The following is a 17130-nucleotide window of genomic DNA, read 5'->3' as shown; positions in this document are numbered from 1 at the left end:
GTCTGATGAAACCTTCTGACCTCACTGGCTCCTAGAGCCAGCTTAAAGATAAAATGACAGGTCCTGGGTCTGTCTTCTTCCATATGAACTTTGTCGTATGGACCTAGAGCAAAAAAATGTTGATTTTGTTGCTAATAGGGAAGGTTTGATTAGTAATCAATAAGGTTTCTTCTAATAATAAACGTTTTCAAATCTGATCAGAAAATCAAAAGTTTCCCCATTCCTAAAGTTCCTGAAAAGGAGACTGGCGCTTTTCCCACTGTGATTCTTTAGGACCCTTGTGGCCGGGGAGGCCCCTGAATAGGGGGCTCAGGTGGGCATCCGGGGAGCACTGCAGTTTTTGAATGTAGATCTTGAACTGTGAGTATTGGCAGGTCTTAAACAGGTTTCAGTGGAAGCTCCAAGACTGCCTCAAAGTCATGGTGTCCTTTCCTGTCGTGGGTGATGAGCTTGGTTTGGCTTGTTCAGCAGGTTATTTTGGTTGTCTTTTCAGGGAGGCTGCATTTGACAATCTGTTTTTGAATTTGCAGCCTCTGTTAGTTTGGAAAATAGGGAAAAGTAGAAAGTAGAAGAAAACAAATCCACTTATCTTTTCAATGTAGTCTCCTTGTATGTTTTAGGTGATTTATTTTTAAGATCCTGTTAAATCTCAGATAATGATAGGTTCTTATGACCTGTGTTGACTTTAACGATGGTAAGTCCTTAACACCTGTTGTCTAGATTAATTTATTTAGCCCCAATTGAACCTGCAGGTTATAGTTTTCAGATAAGCATTTAAAAATGTTTTTAAGGAATGAATGCCTTTTTATTCCTCCTAAACTTTAATACCAAGCTTTAATACTTTTATTTCTAGTTTGTTTTTAATTATTTCTGATATAAGAGGCTGTGTATATTTTTTTTCTTTTACATTTGGTTATTAATTTAGATTTCTTGTATACTAACTCCACATTCATTTGGAACAATACTAGTTTCACATTTGTTAGGTAAAAGATTACTTTTGAGGATATCTATGCAGACAGAGGTTTGCTCATGCAAATAAATATTGTAAATTTTTGGAATACCTTGTGGTTTTAGCAACTGCATTAGCAATACTTTTGCATTGGAAGAATGTATGTGCTAATTATAGATAATTCCGTCTTTCTTCAAATCGATAGGGTTTAAGAAAAATTAGCCTGTGTTTTTGTTTGTTTGTTTTTAAGAATCTTAGCCTGTGGTATTTTTAAAACTAAATTCTTTTTCTTGGCAATTATATTATAGTCTACTTTTTACCCCCAAATGATTTGCATCTCTAACTTGAATAAACTAATATGGTTTCAGTTTGTTAATTTCTCTTTAAAACTTTTGCTTTTTTCCCATTTGAATATTTAGAATGTTATATGGAGATGATTTACCACACTTTTGTAAAACATTATGTATAGTAATGTTGTAATAACTACATATGGTGCCAGGTGGGTACTAAACTTATGGGGGGAATCATTTTGTAAGTTATATAAAGGTCTAACCACTATGCTGTACACCTGAAACTAATATAATATTGAATGTCAACTGTAATTGAAAATTTTTTTATTTTTAAATTTGTGTGTAGTACTTATGCAGTCTTCTGGAATGGTTTTCCTTATGTCTTGTTCTTGAGTCATCCTTTTCATTAGAGAGAAACTAATGTTCTTTTAAAATGTATTTCTCTAGTAATCATCTGGTATTAGGTATTTGCCTTTAACAAGTTTTGCTTTATTGAACATCTAATTAATTCTACCTCTGGAACATGAAAGCAGAGTGAAGAGTATGGATCTGACGCTGTTGGAAGATAGGCTTTGGAATCCCTGCAGACCCTGGTTTCAAAGAACTCCAAGTCCCCTTATGGAGACCTACAAGTAGACAGGCAATTTAATACATTTAATAATGCTAAGCTCAGAGTGCACGGGGCCCATGTTGGAGGGTCATTAGGGGTATCATGGCAAATCTTCCAATGGAAGTGATATCTAAGTGATACTTGAAGTCTGAGTATTACTGAGTTAGATAAAAAGTGAGGCTGATGATGGAGACACAGCTCTATGGTCAGTAAAATGACCTCATTGTAAAAGCTTGGTCGTGAGAGACCACAGGGGTTTTAGAAAGCTGCAGGTATGCCATGTGAGGGGGTGTAGTAAGACAGCTGGAGAGAAACTTAGAATCCAGGTATGTATGGCGTTGAATGCTGTGCAGCTAGGTTTGGTGGTAATTTTTATGACTTTGGTAGCCTCTGAATGGATTCATATAGAAGAGATAACCTGATAAAATTGCAGAATTCAAAAAACTTATTTTAGTTTGTGATATGGAAAATGTATTGGAACAAGGCAAAACTCAAGGTTGTTAGATGAGTTAGAGTGATCTTCCTTTAATCCAGGCTAGAAATAGTAGTGGCGCAAAATAAAGTAGTAGGATGGAGCAAAGTAGCTGGTATGGAGAGAGATGGTGGAAGCTGAATATGTAAGATCATGTGATCTGTTAGATGGCAGGTATGAAGCAGAGGGAGGAATGAGCAATAATTAAATTGCCACATTTATTTGTATTACTTATCAGCGAACAGACTTTGGGGGAAGTTCATTAAACATCTCTGAGTTCCTGTTGTCTTAAGAGAGAAAATAATACCCATTTGTATCTCAGAGCACAGTATGCTAATGTATTTGAATGAGGTTTGTAAGTTATGCAGTGTAGGTTTAAAGTTAGTAATTGTTTTTATCACCTAATTAGCAGACTTTAAAAATTGTGCTCTTGCTTTGGCAGAAAGAGCCAAACAACAACAACAACAGCAACAAAACTAGTGTGAAAGGAATTAATAAAACAAAAAACCGAAAAGTTATGCCCTAGTACTTAAAAATACAGTATCAGACATCAGTATCCCTTTTCCCTGCTAAACCAAGAATAACTTTCCTGATGATGCCTCAAAGATCTTTTATTTTTGAAAAAAGATTCAATTACATTTACTATGCTGTTTCACAATTGTAGAAATATGTACTAAATTTTAATTTTTAAAAGATTTTTATTAAAATAATAGCTAAAATATAACATTATATTAGCTTCAGATGTATACCATAGTTATTTATATACCTAAAGAAGTTGATCAGGTAAGTCTAGCAACCATCTGACATCGTATCACGCTTTCTCAGTATTATTGACTATATTCCCTATGCTGTACATGGTATCCCCAAGACGTATTTGTTTTTTTTTTTAAATAAATTTATTGGGGTGACAATTGTTAGTAAATTTACATAGATTTCAGGTGTACAATTCTGTATTATATCATCTACAAATCCCATTGTGTGTTCACCACCCAGAGTCAGTTCTCCTTCCATCACCATATATTTGATCCCCCTTAAGACTTATTTGTTTTATACCTGGACATTTGAACCTCTTATTTCCCTATACCTTTTTCCCTTCTATAAAAAATTTTCAATTGTAGTTGACATTCAGTATTATTTTATATTAGTTTCAAATATACAGCATAGTGATTAGACATTTATATAATTTATGAAGCGATCCCCCTGACTAGTCTAGTGCCCACTTAGACTAGTTATTACTATATTATTGACTAAATGCCCTATGCTTTACTTTAATCCCCATGACTGTTTCACAGCTACCAATTTGTACTTTTTAATCCCTTCACCTTTTTCACCCTCCCACACCCCTTCCATCTGGCCACCATCATCTTGTTCCCTGCATCTTTGAGTCTGTTTCTGTTTTGTTTGTTCGTTTATTTTGTTCTTTAGATTTCACATATAAGTGAGATCAAATAGTATTTGTCTTTCTCTGTCTGAATTATTTCACTTAGCATAATACCTTCCAGGCCCATCTGTGTTGTCTCAAATGGTAAGATTTCATTCTTTTTTTATGGCTGTGTAATGTTCCATTGTATACATGTAGTCCATCTTCTTTATCCAGTTGTCTGTTGATGGACACTTGGGTTGCTTCCAAATCCTGGCTTTTGTAAATAATGCTGCAGTGAACAGAGGGATGCATATATCTTTTCAAATTAGTGTTTGGCCTTCTTTGGATAAATACTCAGAAGTGGAATTGCTGGGTCATAGGATAGTTCTACTTTTAATTTTTTGAGGAACCTCCATACTGTTTTCCATAGTGGCTGCACCAATTTGCAATCCCACCAACATTGCACAAGAGTTCCACTTTCTCCACATCCTCACCAACATGTTGTTTGTTGATGTATTGATGATAGTCATTCTGACTGGTGTGAGGTGATAGCTCATTGTGGTTTTAATTTGCATTTCTCTGATGATTAGTGATGTTGAACATCTTTTCATATGTCTATTGGCCATCTGTATGTCCTCTTTGGAGGAATGTCCATTTAAGTCCTTTGCCCATTTTAAAATTGGATTGTTAGTTTTTTTGATGTTAAGTTGCATGAGTTCTTTATAAATTTTGAATATTAACCCCTTATCGGATATATCAATGGTGAATATCTTCTGTTCAGTAGGTTGTCTTTCCATTTTATTTATGGTTTCCTTTTCTATTCAAACTTTTTGTTTGATAATAGTCCCATTTGTTTATTTTTTCTTTGGTTTCCCTTACCTGAGGCAACATATTAGAAAAAATATCACTAAGACCAATGCCAGAGAGTTTGCTGCCTATGTTTTCTTCTAGGAGTTTCATAGTTTCAGGTCTTGCATTTAAGTCTTTAATCCATTTTGAGTTTATTCTTGTATATGGTGTAAGAATGTGGCCCAGTTTCATTATTTTGCGTGTATCTGTTCAGTTTTCCCAACATCATTTATTGAATAGACTATCTTTACCCATTGTAGATTCTTGCCTCCTTTGTTACAGATTAATTGACCATATCGGCCTGGATTTATTTCTTGTCTCTCTATTCTCTTCCATTGATCTATGTTCTGTTTTTATGCAGGTACCATGCTATTTTGATTACTATAGCCTTGTAGTATAGTTTGATATCAGGTATTGTGATACCTCCAACTTTATTCTTTATTCTCAAGATTGCTGTGCTATTTGGGGTCTTTTGTAGTTCCATTTAAATTTTAAGATTATTTGTTCTAGTTTTGTGAAAAATACCATTGGTATTTTTATAGAGATTGCATTGAATCTATAAATTGCTTTGGGTAGTATGGACATTTTAATGATGTTAATTCTTCCTATCCATGAACACAGTATGTGCTCCATTTATTTGTATCTTCTTCAATTTATTTCTTCAGTGTCTTATAATTTTCCAAGTACAAATCTTTTACCTCTTTGGTTAAGTTTATTTCTAGGTATTTTAATTTTTTGTTGTTGATGCAATTGTAAATGGGATTGTTTTCTTAATTTTTCTTTCTGATAGTTCGTTATTGGTGTATAGAAATACAACTGATTACTGAATATTAATTTTATATCGTGCTACTTTACTGAATTCATTTGTCAGTTCTAATAGTTTTTTGTGTGGAATATTTAGGGTTCTCTATATATGATATCATGTCATCTGCAAATAACAAGAGTTTTACTTCTTCTTTTCAAATTTGGATGCCTTTATCTTGTTCCTGATCTTAAGGAGACACTTTTAGCTTTTCCCTGTTGAATATGATGTTAGCTGTGGGTTTGTCATATATAGTCTTTATTATGTTGAAATGTCTTCCCTCTATTCCCACTTTGCTGAGAGTTTTTATCATAAATGGATGCTGGATTTTGTCAAATGCTTTTTATGCATCTATTGATGTGGTCATATTATTTTTATCTTGAATTTTTTTGACAAGTATGTGGTGTATCACCTTAATTGATTTGTGGATATTGAACCAACCTTGCATCCCAGGAATAAATCCCACTTGATCATGGTGTACGATCTTTTTAATGTGTTGCTGAGTTCAGTTTGCTAATATTTTGTTGAGGATTTTTGCATCTATGTTCATCAGGGATATCATACTTTAATTTTCTTTTTTCGTATTATCTTTGTCTGGCTTTGGAATCAGGGTAATGGTGGCCTTGTAAAATGAAGTTCAGAGCCTTCCATCCTCTTGAGTTTTTTTTAGAATAGTTTGAGAAGGATAGGTATTAATTGTTTTTTGAATATTTGATAAAATTCAAATATTTGTGAAGCTATCTGATTCAGGACTTTTGTGGGAAGTTTTTTGATTACTGATTCCATTTTGTTAGTAGTAATCAGTCTGTTCAGATTTTCTGTTTCTTCTTGATTCAGTCTTGAAAAAGTATGTTTCTAGGAATTTATCAATTTATTCTAGCTTGTCGAGTTTGTTGCCATGTAATTGTTTATAGTATTTTATTACAATCCTTTGCATTGATGTGGTGTTAATTGTCACTTCTCTCATTTCTGATTTTATTTATTTAGTTTTTCTCTCTTTTTTTCCTTGATGAGTCTGGATAATGGTTTATCAATTTTGCTTATTTTTTTCAAAGAACCAGCTCTTGGTTTCATTGTTTTTTTTTTGTTTGTTGTTGTTTTGTATAGTTTTTAGACAATTTTGTTTATTTCCACTCTGATCTTTATTATTTTCTTCCTTCTACTCACTTTGGGCTTTGTTTGCCGTTCTTTTTCTAGTTCCTTTAGGTGAATGGTTAAACTGTTTATTTGAGATTTTTTTTTTCTTGTTTCTTGAGGTAGGTCTGTATTGTTATGAATTTCCTTCTTAGGACTGCTTTCGCTGTGTCCCATAGATTTTTGCTTGTTGTGCTTTTGTTTTCATTTGTCTCAAGGTATCTTTTGATTTCTTCCTAGATCTCATTGTTAATTCATTCATTGTTTAGTATTTAGCTCCTATGTGTTCCTGTGTTTTCCAGTTTTTTTCTTGTAATTGATTTCTGGTTTCATACCATTGTGGTTGGAGAAGATGCTTGGTATGATTTTAATCTTTTTAAATTTATTGAGAATTATTTCGTGGCCCTAAATATATGTGGTTTACCTTGGAAAATGTTCCGTGTGCACTTGAAAAGAATGTATATTCTGTTGCTCTGGGGTGAAATGCTCTAAAAATATCAATTAAATCAATACGATCTAATTTGTCATTAACGGGCTATGTTTTCTTGTTGATTTTCTGTCTGGAAGATCAATCCCTTAATGTCAATGGGATGTTAAAGTCCCCTACTATGACTGTATTACTGTCAACCTCTCCCTTTGTCAGTTAATATTTGCTTTATATATTTAGGTTCTCCTATGTTGGGTGCATACATATTTACAATGATTACATCCTCTTGTTGGATTTGATCCCTTTATCATTGTGAAACATCCTTCTTTGTCTCTTTTATAGCCTTTGTTTTAAAGTCTAGTTTGTCTGATATAAGTATTGTTACCCCAGCCTTTTTTTCATTTCCATTTGCATGAAATATCTTTTAATGTGTACTAAATTTTAGAAAGATTTGAAAGTATGTTGAAACGAAGTCTTCTGCATGAGTTGGGGTTATCTGGAAAATACGTTCAGCTAGTATCTATTTCCTGAACCCAGAATTGTTGAAAATTTTGCTTTACTTTATATATGAATGCAGAATAGTTTGAGGATGCTTTTTGCCTACAGATAGAACTTTTGCCCATTGTGTCTTGAAGCAATAATTTTTCTGGTGGTGGTTGTTGCAAAAACAGTCATTGATTTGTTCTAGAACCAGGAGAAGAAAGCAAACTCCTAAATAGCTTCCCATATGAATGAATAGCAAGATTCTCATCTAGTGAGTATACAATTCAGGCTTGGTAAGTCAGCTGTATGTAGCAAGTACCGTGTTTTCCCAAAAATGAGACCTAGCTGGACAATCAGATCTAATGCGTCTTTTGGAGCAAAAATAAATATAATATAAGACCCAGTCTTATATTACAGTAAAATAAGATCGGGTCTTACATTAATTTTTGCTCCAAAAAACGCATTAAGAGCTGATTGTCCGGCTGGGTCTTGTTTTCAGGGAAACAGGGTAAGAAAGGAGAGGTGTGGTCTAAGTCATGAATGGTAGAGTCAGTATGTGACAATAAAATCACTGTAGAAATAAATTGGGTGTTTAGCATCAAGGAGAACGATTTTAATTTGCCTGTCTTTGTTGTAGTTTTTGCTTTCCTTCCCTGCCTTTCTTCCTTGCTCACCAGCAATAATGAGTACACAGATTTTCTGGTCCGGTGAAGTGCAGTGGAGATGCATGTGCACATTTTTCTGCAGTATTGTAGTGCTAGTATTCCATATTATACAGGTTCAGTGGATGACTGATAACCACAGGATATGCAATCAAAACCAGGCAGAAAAGGAATAAACTTGGTAGTTTGGGGTGGTAGACTGCCCATTTATCACAGATTGCCAACCTTAACGGAGTGCTAGCTCTTTGAAGGACACTGTTGTAGTGTGTTTCAGCCTTGAATAATTTCATCTTTCTCAATAACTGTATGAGATAGATATTGTTATTATTTCCTTCTTAGAGATAAAGAAGCCAAATCCCAGAGAGGCACACTACTAGGTAACTCGTTCAGTGTCACAGAGCCTGTGCTGGGACTCAGGCTTCTGGCTCCAGCACCTGTGCTCTGTGCTGTGGGGCTTTGTTGCTTCTCAGGTGGGTTTGGTAGAGTAACAAATAGGCTTGCAGAAAAGGCACACAATTTTTGTTGACTCCTTTTTATATTTTTATGACCTACTTACATGTATTTGGTTATAGCATCTTCACCCACCCCTCCCATCGTATTCTCTGTAAAACAAAATTTTTACTGTTTTGTTCTTGGGTTGGATGGTTAGAGCTCACTTAATGTAAATTGTGCTAAAATAGAGTAGTAAAAGAAATGGTTACAGGTTCTGTTGACTTTTCCCCCCTTTTTCCATTTTTTAAACTGCTGTTTTGGAATTATATAGCTTAATACTTTGCTGCAACCCTTCCCTCATCAGTGTTCCCAATTGTTTAGTAACTTCAGAATCTGAATGCAGCGTTCTGTAAGACTGGCTGGAATTACAGAATGAACCATAGGGATTTTTATCGCTTAGAAGCAGAGAATCAAATGATACTGTTGGACTGTTCCTTTTTCTTACCTTCTGATTTGACGCTGTCAGGAATGTATTACCACTAATATGTTTTTCATTTATTTTTGCACTTTTCTGTGTTTTCTCAGTTTTATTACTTTTGATATGAATACAAAAATATTCTAAATACTTCAGTTGAAAATTGCATAAGGGAGTCAGGACCATCAAATTTGCTTTATTCCTGTTTTTGAAATTTTTGTATTTGACTTTTCTTCTTTCTTTAAGGGGTTTATCATCCCCTTTAAGGGGATTAATCCCCCAGGATTACCTGTTAGAAAAATTCTTTTAGTAAAATATAGAATATTATTGAACAATACTTGAACAGTGTTTGCTGTTTTAATCCCTCTAGTATTTTCTCATATTGTGTTGTATGTTATGTAATTATTAGATGTGAGAACTATCTTAAGAATATTCTAAAGCTAAGAGAGTGTTCAGCAGAATCAGTTCTGCTTTGTCTTCAAATATTGCCAAGTTGGATTTATGAAAAAGGAATGATGTTTTGCTTCAAAGAGATGTGTTTTATATAAATAAAGGGCAAATGTGTATGGTACCATAAAGTTTAATAACTTATCTCACACTTTTATTAAATAAAGTTTAATATTTGTAAATTGAAATCAACCTGCTTTCTATTACTTTGTAGTATAACTTAAACTTGTGGCCCTTCAAATTGAAAACTTATTACCACGTAAAGTTTGATTGTTTGATGAAATATGTAATGAAAAATGACAGTTTGGATATTACTATCTGCACATATTGTTAAGAATAGGTTTTGTGAAACCTGTTTCAAACTTTTGAAGTTGCATGATGCAGTGACGGAAGTGTTTGAGAATTAAGAGGCAAGGGTAGATATGGGGTTGGTTTTGTCCAGTGTTAACAGTATTTCATCGAATGTACTTGGTTTTAAACTGAGGCAAAAGCCAAGCTTGTCTGTTTCTTGAGCCCCTGCTCTGAACTATTGTGTGGTACTTCCTTCCTATATGTCACTTTGATATGTGAATCTGAAGAAGCTACTACATCTGCTTGGTGTAAGTTCACTCACTTGCAACATTGATGCTCTGGAGATGAGCTGTTCTGTTGACATTAGATTCGATCATTTAGGAGATTGCCCTATCATAACAGACTTATTTCTATGGAAGCTGACGGATAGTTGTTTATTCATTCAACAAATAACGTGTTGATTGCGTTGATTTACTAAGCTCTGGGGATTCAGTAGAGAGCAAGACAGAGCTAGTTATTGCTGTCATGGAAATTAAGTGCCACAGGGCTGTCACAGTTGAAGGACAGAGTGTAAGGTGATTACACAGCAATGCAACATAACCTGCTGTTGGAGGACTCGAAAGGCTTTCTAAACAAAGTGACATTTAGGTGAAGCCTGAAGCATGCACCCCTGAGTTTAAGCGAAAATGGTAATTCTTCTCTCACCTAGACGACTTCTTCCCAATTGGTACTCACATTCTCTGTCTCTCTCTAAGCTATTCATTTCTTCGTTCCTTCCTTCATTCTTTTCATTTAGCAACTGTTTATTGAATAACTACTGTGTATGTGCCAGGCACTGTTCTAGGCATTTGAAATATATCACTGAACCAGGTAGACAGAGATTTTTCCCTTTATGGAGCTTACATTTTAATTGGATAGAGAGATACAGAGGGTAGACAATACACATAATAATAATAATAATAATAATAATAATAATAATAATAATAATAATGAGGAGGAGGAGAAGGAGGAGGAAGAGGAAGAAGAAAAATGAGGAGAAGAAGGAAGAAAAATATATGCTAAAATTTTTCAAAATGCAGACAGAGTGAGGCCCCTCATTTCCTTGCTCTTCGGCTAAAGTTCAGTCTCTTTAATGTGGCTTGTGAGGCCTGCTTCACTACATATATTGTAGGCTCATTCTTCAGGCCCCAAGCACCCTGACTGTGCTCCACCATACTTCCATTCGTTAGGTTTCCTTTCAAAGTCACTGTGTCGGAGGAGTTTCCTGGAACTCTGTTTTTGAATTAGAGATCCCCTGTGGTCACATGCCTTCTTCACCTCTTCTGTGTAACATGCATCTCGATAATGATTTCTTACCTGCTATGCAATCATATTTAAGGCTTATCTTTTTTTTTAATTTTATTGGGGAATATTGGGGACCAGTGTGTTTCTCCAGAGCCCATCAGCTCCAAGTCATTGTCCTTCAATCTAGTTGTGAAGGGTGCAGCTCAGCTCCAAGTCCAGTCGCCATTTTCAATCTTAGTTGCAGGGGGCACAGACCACCATCCATGCGGGAATTGAACCGGCAACCTTATTGTTGAGATCTCGTGCTCTAACCAACTGAGCCACCCAGCCGCCCCAAGGCCTGTCTTTTCCGCTCGACTATAAATTACATGAGGGCTGGAATGGTGACTTTTCCTCCCCACTCTTGTGTCTTCAGGGCCTAGTGGCATATAGTAATAAGAGTTGGTTTGGTGAAAGGAGATAGAAAAGGAGGGAGTTTTTGGTTGAGCCAAGTAGGATGTGTGTAGACTGGGGAGAATGCTTGGGCTTTGGGGTGGGGAGTAAAGTGCAGGGTGGAGATGGGCTGGGGATGAGACTGGTGGCTCAGGCAGGCAGGATCAAGAATTGAAACCAAGTTAAACAGTGTAAATTTGGTTCTATGGCAATGGGGTGTCATGAAAAGTTAAGCAGATTTTGGGAATACTAGTTTGTTTTGATACCATTAATTGCCCTGGAAATACTTAATTAGATAATTTGAATAATACTTTCAAGTGTGGTTGATTTAATTTTTAAATTATGAAAGTAGTATGAAGTATGAAATTTTGATCTTTATGCTGAGAAAGTTCAACATGTATCTAAGGGTACGCAATGATAAAAAGTTCCCCCTTTCCCCAACTCTCAGTCCTACTTTTGAGTAGTAACTCAAGCTGAGTTTTTTGTGTATGTCCATACATAAGCTTTTATGAGCATCCAAATGTGTTTTTCTGTCTTAATGTAGTTAAGGTCCTGTTATATATATTATCCTACAACTTGCCCCCCCCCAATACATACTGTTATTTTACACATATTTAAAGTTTAAGAGTAGTCTTCTTATAACTTAAATCTGAGTCATCATTCCGCTTCGTAGAGCCAAGGCATTGGAACTCTACCAAATCCCATAAGGCCCTGCGACAACAGGCTGTGCCTTCTACCTCCCCTTAATCCTTCCACTTCCACACTGTGCTTCAATGTTTGCCTCATGGACTGTTTTTAACTTTCTAGAACATACTAAGTACCTTCCTCATATAGGTTTCTTGTGCAAGTTGTTCCTTCTGCCTAGGATCCTTTCTCCCTAATCTTCCCATGGCATTTAGCTGTTGTTTTCATAGCGGAAACAGAATTTATTATTTTCAGGTTTTAGTGTGAATTTTACTTGAGAAGGCTCTTTTCTGTGCAGTCTATCTAAAACAGGTTCTCCCTCTCACATTCTCCCTCAGTACTATTTTGTTCCATGTAACATTTATTTCAATTCTCAATTGATTTGCTTACTCTTTTCTGTTTTGTTAGGCTGTAAGTTTCATGAGGGCAAAAACTATTTCATGTAGTATTGCCCAGTAAATATTTATGGACTCACTGTGTGAATGGATGAATAAGAACATGTGGATCAACCTCATTTTTTTAAAGGCTGTGTAATATTCCTTTTTTAAAAATTAAGTATTTCTTGGAGCCCAACTGATGACATATGCTGGGAGCAAGATCTCAAATGCTCCCTGTATTCCATCTTATGTATGTGCCAAGTATGGTACCAGTTCCTTATTGAAGGCCTTTTAAATTATTTTTCTGATTTAAATTTATCAGAACACCACCCACCAATTGAAAATAACAAATGTCTATAAATCTTTCCGTGTGCATGCATGTGAGTATATCTGTCAGGTAACTTCCTAAAATTGAAACTGCTGGGTTGGAAGACGTATGTCCTCAAACTTTGGAAAGATACTGAAAATTTCTTTTAACAAAGATTGCACCATTTTATAGAACACCAGTAGTGAGAGGAGGGCTTAGTTACATTCAGATCATCAAACTTTGGCAGATGAAAAGTGCTGTCTCATTTTTTAAATTTGTATGTCTATAATTATGGCTAAAGTTAAACATATTTATTCTTCTTTTGGATTTTATTTTATGTGAACTTCTTATTTAATCTTTTGCTCATATTTCCTGATGATCGTTGGTCTTTTTCTTGTTGATTCAAGTTTTTTATTAATTTCTTTCTACCTGTAGCTTTATGGAGAAGTTATACTGTGTGATGTGTCAGTTTCCCTGAATTTAGAACTATATGGGGGTTTTTATCTTTTTAAAAGTAGTTTTATATAGCCTGATAAGAAAACTAAATGTGTTTAAGAACATATTGGAGATGAGAGTATTTAATAGTTGATTGTTGAAACATAATAGTGTTTTAATGTCCAGTATATAATATGTCCTCAATCACATATTTTGGGATGAATGAATGACAAGCAAAAAATCAATTTTTAAGGAAGTTGGATTTTATTTGGAAGTTCATTTAGTAGAATTTGCTCTTCATAGTAAGAAAACTTAAGCATACTGATCAGTTAAATGTCAAGATTGTTTTGTGACAGTTTGTAGAAGTGTTGGATTTGTGGCAATTAAAGGACTTTTAGAAGTTTTGCTTTGTGTAAATATATGTACTAGGGGTGCCAAAAAAAAAAAAACACATTTTAAGAGATGTTATCTATACTCAAGCAGTAGTTCACCGTAATCAGAAGTGTCTGGACACTGATGGTAACCACTCTGAGCACCTCTTGTAATTGCAGAAGTCAAACGTGACTTGTATTCATCTTTTGTTATTGGTATACATGGAGGATTACAAATAATACAGTTTTTTTCCTTTCTTAAAATGCATATAAATTGTTTTGGCACCCTCTGTGTGTGTATGTGTGTATATATATGTATGTATATATATATGTGCGTGTGTGTATATATATATATATATACACACACGCACATATATATACACATTTATAACGTGTATATACAAATAAATGACAAAATGCAACTAATGAATTCTATGAATTATCTTTTAACTTCTGCCTGTTAGTTCTCTCAGGGTGACGAACTTTTTAGACAGCAGTTTATTTTCTCTCAGAATATCTTTTGCAAATATACTAATACACTTTTGAAATAAAAGACACGTTAAAAGTTTCCTTCTAGGCTTCTTATAATCCAGTCTCCATCAGCCAGCACTCTTCCTGTATTTTGTTCGCGAGGCACTAATTGTCCGCATTTGGCAGGTTTAACACTTCCTGACAGAGAGGCTATTAAGGGGAAGTATTCTCCAATAACTGTCACTGGCTTGAACAAAGAACCTTCAAACTCAATGTGTGGAAACCACTAACATTCTTAAATGACCCTTTTCATGGATTTTTATCCCTTTAAGCTAAAATTTAGGGAATGTAGGGTCAGCGAAAACAGCAAGGTGTAATAAAGCAGTAAACCTTGATTTTTTGGGGGGTAGAGTGGGAGGTATAGATTTATCTCTGACTTGAAAACAATTGTTATTTGGAAAATCTCATTAGCAGATGTGACTGCTTGGAGTAAAAAAAAAAAAAAGACTTAAAACTGATGTCGCTTTCAGGACCGCTTTGAACTTAACAAGCACCTATTTGTGGAGCAGACTGGCTAATGAAAGGAAATTAAATTTTTCTGACAACTTCCCCTGCCAACCTCCTTATCCAGGGGATGTTATTAGGTACTGAAGACTTTTAAGGAAGATTTTTTTTTATTAGACATAAATGAACCAGTTATAAACATCCCCTGCTCTCCCTTTTGGGGGACGATTCTGACATGGTTATTCTACATTTTTAAAGTATTAGCCTTAAAAGCTTAAAACATACCAGCCTTCACTTTAATATTTTAAAGTTATTTTCTAAAAAATTCAGGCATGCTCCCACTAGTGGTTTCAAAACATGATTGTCATTCCTTGTGATAGTTACTTTATGTCACTGAATTTTAGAAAAAATGAAATTTACTAGGAATCTTGAATTTAACACCTTTTTCTCAGCTTTCCCTTTGCTGTTTGTTATGTGGGGAAATGTATCAGGAGTGGCCTTTTTTGGGCACGTTAGGTGAGAGTTAATGATAATGACATGGTTTAGATGCAAGGGAAGTTTTTGTCTTTTCAGTGGCATTGGTTGAGATTTACCAATTACTAATCCTCACATTCATAAACTCTTACCTTGTGCTATTTCAGAATGCATTTTCTTTCCTTGGCTTTTGGAAGTTTCCCTCCCCTTAGTTGGTTCATAGAATTTAAGGTTTCAATTTATGTAACAAAATATAACTAGTAAAGATAAAATACTGAAACAAAGATGAAATAAAAAAAGAAAAAAGTAATGAATATTTCTAAAGGAATTTTTTTGAGAGGACAATTGGCAATTCCTATAGATACTGGAAATTTTTCATTTCTGGAAATTCTTTGAGCTTCTCCCAAACAATAGAGAATCAACTCCCCCTGCTGTCAGAATCTAGGAAAACATGACATGTAAATATCAGGGAGACAGAAACAAGCTGGCTGTGGACAAGCTTTAATGATCTGATTTACGATTCAGTATTGATTGTAAACATCTAAATTCTGCTGTTAAATTCCAGCAACTGCACCAAATCATTTGGCAATTCTGGTAGTGCTTCCTGCCAGCTCATTTCAAACTGCTTTGAGTTTCTTAATATAATAATGATGAGGTAGAATTTACATTCCACTTATGGTATTAATTTTACATTTCTCTGAATGAAAAGAGTTAGAAGGTTGTAAAATTGAACATTAAATGAATCAGAGGAGACAGTAGTGCAATATATGACTGCCCTAAAGACATTGTGCAATGGCTGATGGGATTAATGTTGGGTCTCATTTCCTGCTTTTACAGGATGCAGATGAAGCTGTCAGAATTGCAAGGGAAATTGGTAAGTCCTTAAATTAACTTTGGTAGAGTTTCTGTGTCTTTCAGCAGATATGGTTGAGTAAACATGTAATAAGGAATTCCCATAGAGCAAATAATATTTTAATAGTTTTAGGTTTCTGATTAGTTGTCGCTCTGAAAGAATTTATCAGCTGAATTACCATTTTCTGTTATTAAAGTGAACGTTAAAGAGTAATTTGACCTTAATTATAGCTCTTTTGTAAGATGAAATCACTGGATAATTAAAAGAAGGAATTGTCTTAAGAGTTCTTGAGATTGAAGTAATGTAAATTTATATGTATATAATTGAATGCAACTTATTAAAGTTAAGGACATATATGATTAAAATAAAGATATCGTATTTGACAAGGCTCTTCATGTTTTTACTTTTCCTAAGATGTTAAATATCAATTTAATAATCTTGCTAGGAAAGAGAAAATAGCATGTGAGAAATTAGAACTGAATATTCTAAATTGGATTAAAAGGTAAACTGAAGGACATTTTAATGACTGTTTTACTTGCCTGTTTTAGGTATAATTATACCGGGCCAGTGTTTCTCAACCTTTTGTTTTCAAAAATATTCCTGGAGCTCATGACAACTATTGTATTTTCAGTATCTGCTAATTAAGATAATGTACGAGGGCATATTGTTATCATGGTTTAGCAATGCTATGAAATAACTTCACAATTTTATTAATCAAATTAGTGTTTGTATGTATTTGACAGAAATTTGTAGCTATATGAGGGAAATTAGATAATGCTTGGTAGTCAGGAATTCACTGCATCTTCTTAGCATTTCTACACGGATAGGGCAAGCTTTTCAGCCTTCCGTGTTAACATTTCTTTAGTTGTGTTTTCTCATTAAGATTGGTCATTTAGAATCATATTCACCTGGAGAGCATTTGGTTTGGCAAACTTTACATAGTTGTGATATGTAGGAATATCTTTTGGGCCTGCAAGTGACCACTTCATTAGTAAATGTATTCTTTGCAACAGGGACAGTCAAACTTAGCAGTTCTTCAGTCATCTAAAAAGATGTTGATCTTGTTGCATTCCTGTTTTTCGTTGGGTCTGGCCAAATTATTTGGGTTTGGGTCATTGTTAAGTGTGTTTTGTTGTTTGTTTTGCAAATAATTTCTCTTACTAACACAGGTCCTGGACTTAAGACTAGACCCTAGAAATTGTAATTTATCCTACTACATCATCTCTTAACTGATCATTTCTTCAGATTCATC

The 17130-nt window shown here is 34.5% G+C and overlaps 1 protein-coding gene across 2 annotated transcripts in view; it reads left to right on the top strand.

Moving 5' to 3' along the window:
• PCCA (propionyl-CoA carboxylase subunit alpha) overlaps nucleotides 1–17130 on the top strand; it is a 359957-nt gene that overhangs the window by 115679 nt on the left and 227148 nt on the right. For both annotated transcript variants that reach the window (XM_081046031.1, XM_081046032.1), the window contains exon 8: nucleotides 15863–15899. In XM_081046031.1, coding sequence (XP_080902157.1) covers nucleotides 15863–15899 — 37 coding nt within the window. The remainder of the gene's footprint in view (nucleotides 1–15862; nucleotides 15900–17130) is intronic.

The sequence above is a fragment of the Rhinolophus hipposideros genome (genome assembly GCF_964194185.1).
Source record: "Rhinolophus hipposideros genome assembly, chromosome: 4".
In the NCBI taxonomy this organism is placed as follows: domain Eukaryota; kingdom Metazoa; phylum Chordata; class Mammalia; order Chiroptera; family Rhinolophidae; genus Rhinolophus; species Rhinolophus hipposideros.
This window is presented reverse-complemented; position numbering and strand designations above follow the sequence as displayed.